This window comes from Bombina bombina, chromosome 4, assembly GCF_027579735.1.
Source record: "Bombina bombina isolate aBomBom1 chromosome 4, aBomBom1.pri, whole genome shotgun sequence".
Classification (NCBI taxonomy): Eukaryota; Metazoa; Chordata; class Amphibia; order Anura; family Bombinatoridae; genus Bombina; species Bombina bombina.
Window position 1 is genome coordinate 321,186,639 of NC_069502.1, and position 8,449 is coordinate 321,195,087.

The following is an 8,449-nucleotide window of genomic DNA, read 5'->3' on the forward strand; positions in this document are numbered from 1 at the left end:
ACTATAACACTTGATACATATTATTTCTCAGTAGTTACACATAAACACTAATATCATGCAATTGTGGCTTGAAATAGTTAATCTACCTACAAATGGCATTAGCAGTGTTAACAATGTTGAATACTTAAAAACATTACTTAAACTAACTTAATGAATTCCTTTACCAAATGCAACTTTTAATTTAGTCTTTAAACTAAAAATTAGAGGAACGGACCATAATTAATCTCTTCATTTAGACAAGAAGGTTTCAGGGCTTTAAAGGTTCATGAAAGCCACATTTTTTTCTTTCATGATTTAGAAAGAGCATGTAATTTTAAACAACTTTCTAATTTACTTCTATTGTCCAATTTGCTTTATTCTCTTGATATCCTTTGCTGAAAAGCATATCTAGATAGGCTCAGTAGCTGCTGATTGGTGGCTGCACACAGATGCCTTGTGTGATTGGCTCACCCATGTGCATTGTTATTTCTTTAAAACAGGATATTTAAAGAATGAAGCAAATTATATAATAGAAGTAAATGGGAATATTGTTTAAACTTGTATTCTCTACCTGAATCATGAAAGAAAAATTTGGGGTTTAGTTTCCCTTTAAGATTATATATCCAACTACATTCTTTCTGCAATAATAATTTGTCAAGATTGCCTCCTCTTATTGATAGATATACTTTCTCCAAGCCCAGAAATCTTTCTTTTTTTTTTCTCTTTGTTTTTTTTTGTTGAGGTAGTGGAAAGTTTATTTACAATGAAGATACACAGAAAGATAGCAAAGTATGGTAAGGGGTAAAGTTGGCATGCAGATTTAGATTTAATGAAGGGCCACAAGTAGACTAGCTGCAGATACAAATTTCTTGAAAAACCTGAGGATTGAGAGAATGTCATATAAAATGTTAAGCTACTCATTTACTGTCAACTACTCTACATTCTAACCCTTTATAAAATAAAAGGACATCACACTTTATGAACAATTTGTAAAAAATAAAATAAAAATTAGTTTCTTATAAGAACCAAAACAATTTATAAAAAAAAATGTAAGCACGTTCCCCACGGATTCTTCTGGCTAGCTGGATATCCTTGGGCATTATGGTTACTCTTTTAGCATGAATTGCACACAGATTGGTGTCTTCAAATAGGCCAACCAGATATGCCTCACTTGCTTCCTGAAGAGTACCAATAGCTGCACTCTGGAACCTTAGATCAGTTTTGAAGTCTTGGGCAATTTCTCTCACGAGACGCTGAAAGGGGAGCTTGCGGATCAAAAGCTCAGTAGACTTCTGGTATCTTCTGATTTCTCTCAAGGCAACCGTACCTGGCCTGTATCTGTGAGGCTTCTTGACACCCCCTGTTGAAGGGGCACTTTTCCTGGCAGCTTTGGTGGCCAGTTGTTTCCTTGGAGCCTTTCCACCAGTAGATTTACGGGCAGTTTGCTTTGTACGAGCCATTGTCTTTTAAGGACACGAAAACCCACAAGGAGCGCGCAAACCACGGTCAAACGAGAAGAGTAACTAACGTCTGTCTTGCTACACTGCTTGTTTTTATTTATGTGAAATGTCCCTTTTCTGCTCTTTTATCCGTTCCTTTAATTCATGGTACGTTTTCCCAACATAATACATGGGGCAATTGCAGAAGAAAAGATAAATAACTCCCTCGCTCCTACAGTTAATTTTTCCTTTTATTATATATTTTTTTTCCAAATTTATCAACAAAATAAGTCCCCTGTTGCATATTGGGGCAAACTGAACATCTTTTACATTTAGTATTTCCTTCTCTATCCTTATATTTCTGCAGCTAATACATTTTTGCTGTATCAGAGAAATGGGTATGAACCAGTCTATCTTTTAAATTAGGGGCCCTCCGTGCTGACATTAAGGGTCTATCTCCGACAAACTTTATTATTTCTTTGTCTAGTGTGAGGATTGGCCAATGTTTATGTAGTATTGTTTTAATGTCCTGCCATTTATTATTGTAGATTGAAATGAATCTGATTTTATTTTCTTTATCAGTTTCCTTATCCTTATATAATAATTCCTCTCTGTTGCTTTTTATAGCAACTGTGTAAGCTTGTTTGAGAATATTTTGCAAATACCCCCTGACTTTAAATCTATCTTTCAAAGATCCTACCTCTTCTTTGAATGTTTTAGATTCAGTGCAATTCCTACGATGTCTTAGATACTGGCCTTTAGGGATATTTTTAATCAAAGAGGGGGGATGATGGCTATCTGCCATCAAATGATTATTTCCTGCTGTCTTTTTTCTGAATGTATTTGTGATTACCTTACCATTTTTAATTGTGTTTAATTCCTTCATAAAATAATGTAACATTTGATCTGTTCCTGACCAGAATAACAAAATGTCATCTATGAAGCGAAGCCAGAGTTTTATATGTTCACTCTGGCTTCCCCCATATACAACGTCTTTCTCCCATTTGCCTAAATAGAGGCATGCATAGGTGGAGGCACAGCAAGTTCCCATAGCTGTGCCCCTCACCTGTTGATAAAATTTGCCAGCAAAGGTGAAGAAATTGTGTTCTAACACAAAACTTTACAGTTTACTCACAAAATTTGTATGATCTGAGAACAGTTGACCTCTTTGTTCCAAAAAATATTCACATGCTGCAATACCCTGTTTATGTGGTATTGATGAATATAAGGACTCTACATCTATTGCCACTAGAGTCCAACTATTCTCAAAAGACACTCCATCACTCCATCAATATTTTTTTTTTATATATAATTTTTTATTGAGGTCATTGGCAAAACATCTTCAAATAGACATGTTACAATAGGCATTCAAAAACATTATCTTGGCTCATAATATTACATAAGGGTACACAAGTAAGGGACATATTCTCTTATACTGAGAAAACCCAAAGTGATAATTCCATAATTATACGTAACATGCTAAACTGAAACCTCATTTTGTACTTTCATATAACTCCCTCTCCTATTATGTTGAGCCACTCTTGGGCTCATGTAACCTAAGATATTATCTAGAGGGAATAAAATGCTGAAAATGGTCTCTCTTGGACCAATGGTAAATTAGAATAAGATTATCAACTGATATATGCATCTGAAATATGAATGAATAGTATGTTCTAGAATAGGCTATTAATGTTGAGCTTTAATTGTAATATGATAAGCTTAAGCATAGCGTATTCTCATTCATAATATTACAAAACTGGAGTAATGTGTATTCTATGGGGAGGGTAGATATTTGGCGCTATTGAAAGATCTTTAGTATTGGTATATGGCTAAGATCTGAACATGAGCTGTGTAGCCACCCTTGATAAAAGTAAAGGTTTGTAGCCACCTCCAAAAATACGTAGAGTTAGGTCTTGAGCATTTTGCATACACATATAAATACTGAGTGAGATAATACACGTTCCCATAAGCTCATACCCCTTAGTTACCAGAGATGAGTTACACCAATATAAACACCTAATATTCTAAACACACAATATGATAGTCAGTAGGTCAATATTAGAAGAACATTAATAATATTTATACAACATGCCATCCCGGCTGCAGGCAGCACATTTTTCAAGCACCACAAATTTTAACACAGACTAACCACACATTTTATGTTCTATAGTGAGATTGTCATAATTGGTGCACTAAAGTAGCACTCCCTAGAAGTGAGCTGTATGAGGGCTAAACTCATCTGACTCCAAACTTGTGACTAGGAGTCCATGATGCATTACAACTATTCTATAATCTTTCTCATAAATTAAAAGACTCCTAGACATATGAGTTACCAGTGTCGACTGAGCAAGTAATAGCACTTGTGTTTTTTGTGTGTCTGTTGCATAACTAAGTGTCCCCTTTCAGATCTATCAATTGTTCCTATGGGGGTCTACATATATGCAAAAGAAAACTGCTGGGTGACATGATAGGGTGTGCTCTCTGACCTCATAGTCATGACAGGTAGCTTGCTCTTATAGAGGCCTAAACGTAAAAAGAAACATTAATAAACATCCAAAGCTATATGCTAAGTAGAAAAATGGATATAAAATGAGCGCAGGGTGAGACCACCAAACTCCTGAAAAAACCTAGGAGTCCCTATCATAGGTCCTACAATAAATACAAAAAATTCAGAGGCAGGAGCACTACAGCTGAAGGTGGATAGAGCGATTAGTAAATACAACTAAGTGACTAGTGCGTAAATTGATACAAATAATTGATACAAGTGACCAATGTGTAAATTGATACTAATAATTAATAGAAATTTACTGATACTATATATCAGGTGTGAGGAGTATATAACTCCAAACAAGTGTATATTGTGTGATATAATGAATAAGCTGATTCCAGTAAATCAAATTAAAAAAAAATGCCAGGACGAAATAAATTAATAACTAATAATGCAAATAAATAATAATAATGGCTATGCCACAATTTAATAAACACATATAAAAACAATAAAATTCATCAGTTATAAAATGATAGCACTAATTGATATGAACGGACGTCTCTGTTAACTATATGGGAAGAGGTTGCCACCATATAAAAAATAAAAACTGCAGGAAAGAGAGCCAGTACAATAGTCTCAGTCTATAAACAATGTCTTATTGGTAAACAAAGTTGTTAGAATCCGAATAAATAAAGAATTTGCGAGCAAACGGCAAGCTTACCCCCAGGCTGTGCACACTCTGTTGTCTCTGCGAGTGAAATTACAGCCGTAGCGGGATGATGTCACTTTTATGGGCGCTGTCCTGGATGAACAGTCTGATTGGTCCTTTTTCAGAACAGCTTGAAGAATGCGACTGCCGTTATCCACAACATAGAATATATGCACTTTAGTGCCTGACAGCACACATGGTACTCTTAGAAGGTAGTGTGTGGAAGAGGCAGGTTATGAGGTATTAAGCAGTATTTCCAATTACAAAGGGTCAGTGACCTTACTGTAAGCTGGATTGGTAGTTTCCAGTGTGTGTCAACATTCAATTTTGGTCTTGCTGGCTTGTTAAAGCATGCTGACTTTAAGAGCGATTGTCCCAATTCTTTCAAACAGGGTCTGCAAACAGCGTTGGTTTGCAAACAACAATCACAGGTGTCAAAGTCCCAAAGCAGATCTTGAAAAAGCCCTGTATAGGGAGAAACGGGTTGATGTAGTTGCAACCTAAAGAATCATTTACTTCTTGTGTAGCTGGAGCTACAACCTCTACTTTCACTACTTTGGGACTTTGACACCTGTGATTGTTGTTTGCAAACCAACGCTGTTTGCAGACCCTGTTTGAAAGAATTGGGACAATCGCTCTTAAAGGGACATTAAACACTAAAAACATGCTAGATAGAATGATGCATTCAAAGAAAAGATTAGTCCATGACTAACATGTAGATGTATTTTTTAAAGTTTCATTAGTTATTTAAAAAGTGACAAAATAAGTGTAAAGTTTTAGTGCCCATAAAACACTGGGGGCTGCCATGTTGTAACTTGTGTTACCTTCTCTGCTGTGGCCAATTAGGGTCAGTTATAAATAGGTCACTAGAGTGTGCAGCCAATGGTTGTGCTGGATTTAACAGTGTTCTGCACTTCCATTTCTATCAGGAACTGAAAAGCTCACAATTTCAGAATGGAATTACAGGCAAAAGAGGACAAAATAAATAATGAAAGTATATTGCAGAGTTGTTTTATTATATACAATTTATCATTTTATATTACCATCTCAAAGTGTTTAATGTCCCTTTTAAGTCAGCAGGCTTTAACAAGCCAGCAAGACCAAAATTGTATGTTGACACACACTGGAAACTACCAATCCGGCTTACAGTAAGGTCACTGACCCTTTGTAATTGGAAATACTGCTTAATACCTCATAACCTGCCTCTTCCACACACTACCAGTACCTTCTAAGAGTACCGTGCGTGCTGTCAGGCACTAAAGTGCAGATATTCTGTGTTGTGGATAACGGCAGCCGCATTCTTCAAGCTATTCCGAAAAAGGACCAATCAGACTGTTCATCCAGGACAGCGCCCATAAAAGTGACATCATCCTGCTACGGCTGTAATTTCAGAGTGTGTACAGCCTGGGGGTAAGCTTGCCGTTTGCTCGCAAATTCTTTATTTATTCAGATTCTAACAACTTTGTTTACCAATAAGACATTGTTTATAGACTGAGACTATTGTACTGGCTCTCTTTCCTGCAGTTTTTATTTTTTATATGGTGGCAACCTCTTCCCATATAGTTAACGGAGACGTCCGTTCATATCAATTAGTGCTAGCATTTTATAACTGATGAATTTTATTGTTTTTATATGTGTTTATTAAATTGTGGCATAGCCATTATTATTATTTATTTGCATTATTAGTTATTGATTTATTTCGTCCTGGCATTTTTTTTTTATTTGATTTACTGGAATCACCTTATTCATTGTATCACACAATATACACTTGTTTGGAGTTATATACTCCTCACACCTGATATATAGTATCAGTAAATTTCTATTAATTATTAGTATCAATTTACACATTGGTCACTTGTATCAATTATTTGTATCAATTTACGCACTAGCCACTTAGTTGTATTTACTAATCGCTCTATCCACCTTCAGCTGTAGCGCTCCTGCCTCTATATGCTAAGTAGCTTTCTAAACTTTTAGCCAACCCCCCAACATGTAGATAATATATTAACTTTGTCCACCGATATAATAACCCACTATATATAACGATTGTGGAACTATTAATGTAGTCCAGCATTGCACAAACATAAACCAACACCAGAAATAGTAATCTAAGAAAGTAAGTTACAAGCCCACACCAGCATGTTGGATACTTAGGGACAATACCAGTCTTCTTCTTTTCCTGTGGGGAAGATACATAGGTATGCACTTGTCGCCATATAAGAGTGTCCTGTATTGCTTCCATGTTACTACCTCATTTACTTGTTGGTGTTCCCAAAGAGTGCTGTGTTTAGGAGAGAAAGTCTCATAGTTAGGGGCCTTTAATAGTTCCATTGAGCTCATAATTATGTCAGTATATTTATGAAAATCTTAGTAGTGCTATCCAAATAATATATCAGTTTATGGCAGGGTTATAAACACAATGCAAAAAAAATAGAAACCCTAATCAACCATGCATCTACTAGACCATACAATTAATATAAATATCTGAATTCTTTTATTTAGTTAATATCCATGAACATATTGAAATATATTTGCAATAAAAGAAATATGAAATAATATTATATGCGTTTGAAAACTATTTAAATATGCTATGCAAAATTCATACACGCTTATATTAAAAACCAGCCTTATTTATAAATCTTTTAACATCCAAACAATACAATTTTAAATTGTGCTCTTAAGCAATAGGATAATATATATATTCTGCTATTTAACTGCAATTTATCCTAATACAAAATTAACTGACAATATCAGAACTTGCACAGATGAGTTACTTAACAAATCAGATACAGATTTAAACAATATGTAGGCTGTGACTACCAATTCAAAATACAATTTATTTCTCTGACTCTGCCAAACCCAGCAACAATGAATACTTATTTTAAATTGTTTTTGCATACAAACAGGCCAGCTAAGAGCTACTAAAACAATGACATACAGTTTAAAATACACCCTGCTCTTAAAATCTATTAACTGTAATTTAAACTGCAGTGACCTTAAAATATCACATGTAACTAGCAGCCCTTTTCTTATACTTTACCCAAAATGATCAACATTGATAATTCAGTTATCAGAAATTTCTTGTTTCATCTCAGAAGACAGATAAGTAATTTTTGCAATCAATGAGAAAGGAGTAGTCAGCTTGTTTAGAATGGTTTCAAAACGCCCAACAGCAGATCTCATCCAAAGTTAAAACAGCCTCTTTCTATTTCTCTTTTGCTTACTTATATATGTTTTCAATCATTGATGACATCATGTGGGTGGCACTACGGGAGCTGACCTTCCCATTGGTTATCTGGGAAGTCTAATCGGATTGGCCCTTGGAAATTTCATTTTTAACAGCCAGAAAGAACCTTCTGGCTGTAGTTCTCGCAACATAACACCAGGTGGCAGCATTACAAACAGACAGTACAAAAACAATGCAGCATGACAATACATACAAATTCATTTAACCAACATTTTTAGCCAGTGAAATATTTCTTTAAACTATGTAATAACTGCCATAATTTCTTGTATTAATCTCTCCCAATATTAATTATAGGTGAAGCGGCATCAGATTAATTTCCTGATCGTTTTGATATGAAACGTCATGTTTTATATTATTAACATTGTATTATATTAAAGCAATTTAACACTGCTAATTATTAGCTTAAAATGCATTATAATTTTATCAGTATTCTGGCATTTCTTTGCAAATAACAGCTTATTTTTATATCTCCAGATTGGTAGTATTTAAAACTCCTGATATACTGCATTCACCCAGATATAGTATGTGACATTTCTGTGTATTTCTTCCTGAATACATAAATCCTGTCTATGTCGATCTGAAATAAA

General features: G+C 34.8%; 1 protein-coding gene across 1 annotated transcript; it reads right to left on the reverse strand.

The window, feature by feature from the left end:
* Positions 1-995: 995 nt before the first annotated feature.
* LOC128657407 (histone H3.3A-like) lies at positions 996-1,490 on the reverse strand. The gene has a single exon (XM_053711745.1). The coding sequence runs from the start codon at positions 1,437-1,439 to the stop codon at positions 996-998; it is 444 nt and encodes a 147-aa protein (XP_053567720.1). The 5' UTR covers positions 1,440-1,490.
* Between the last annotated feature and the right edge of the window lie 6,959 nt (positions 1,491-8,449).

Excerpts from the sequence above, each read along its gene's own strand:
- LOC128657407 (XM_053711745.1), bottom strand. The coding sequence starts at position 1,439 with ATGGCTCGTACAAAGCAAACTGCCCGTAAATCTACTGGTGGAAAGGCT.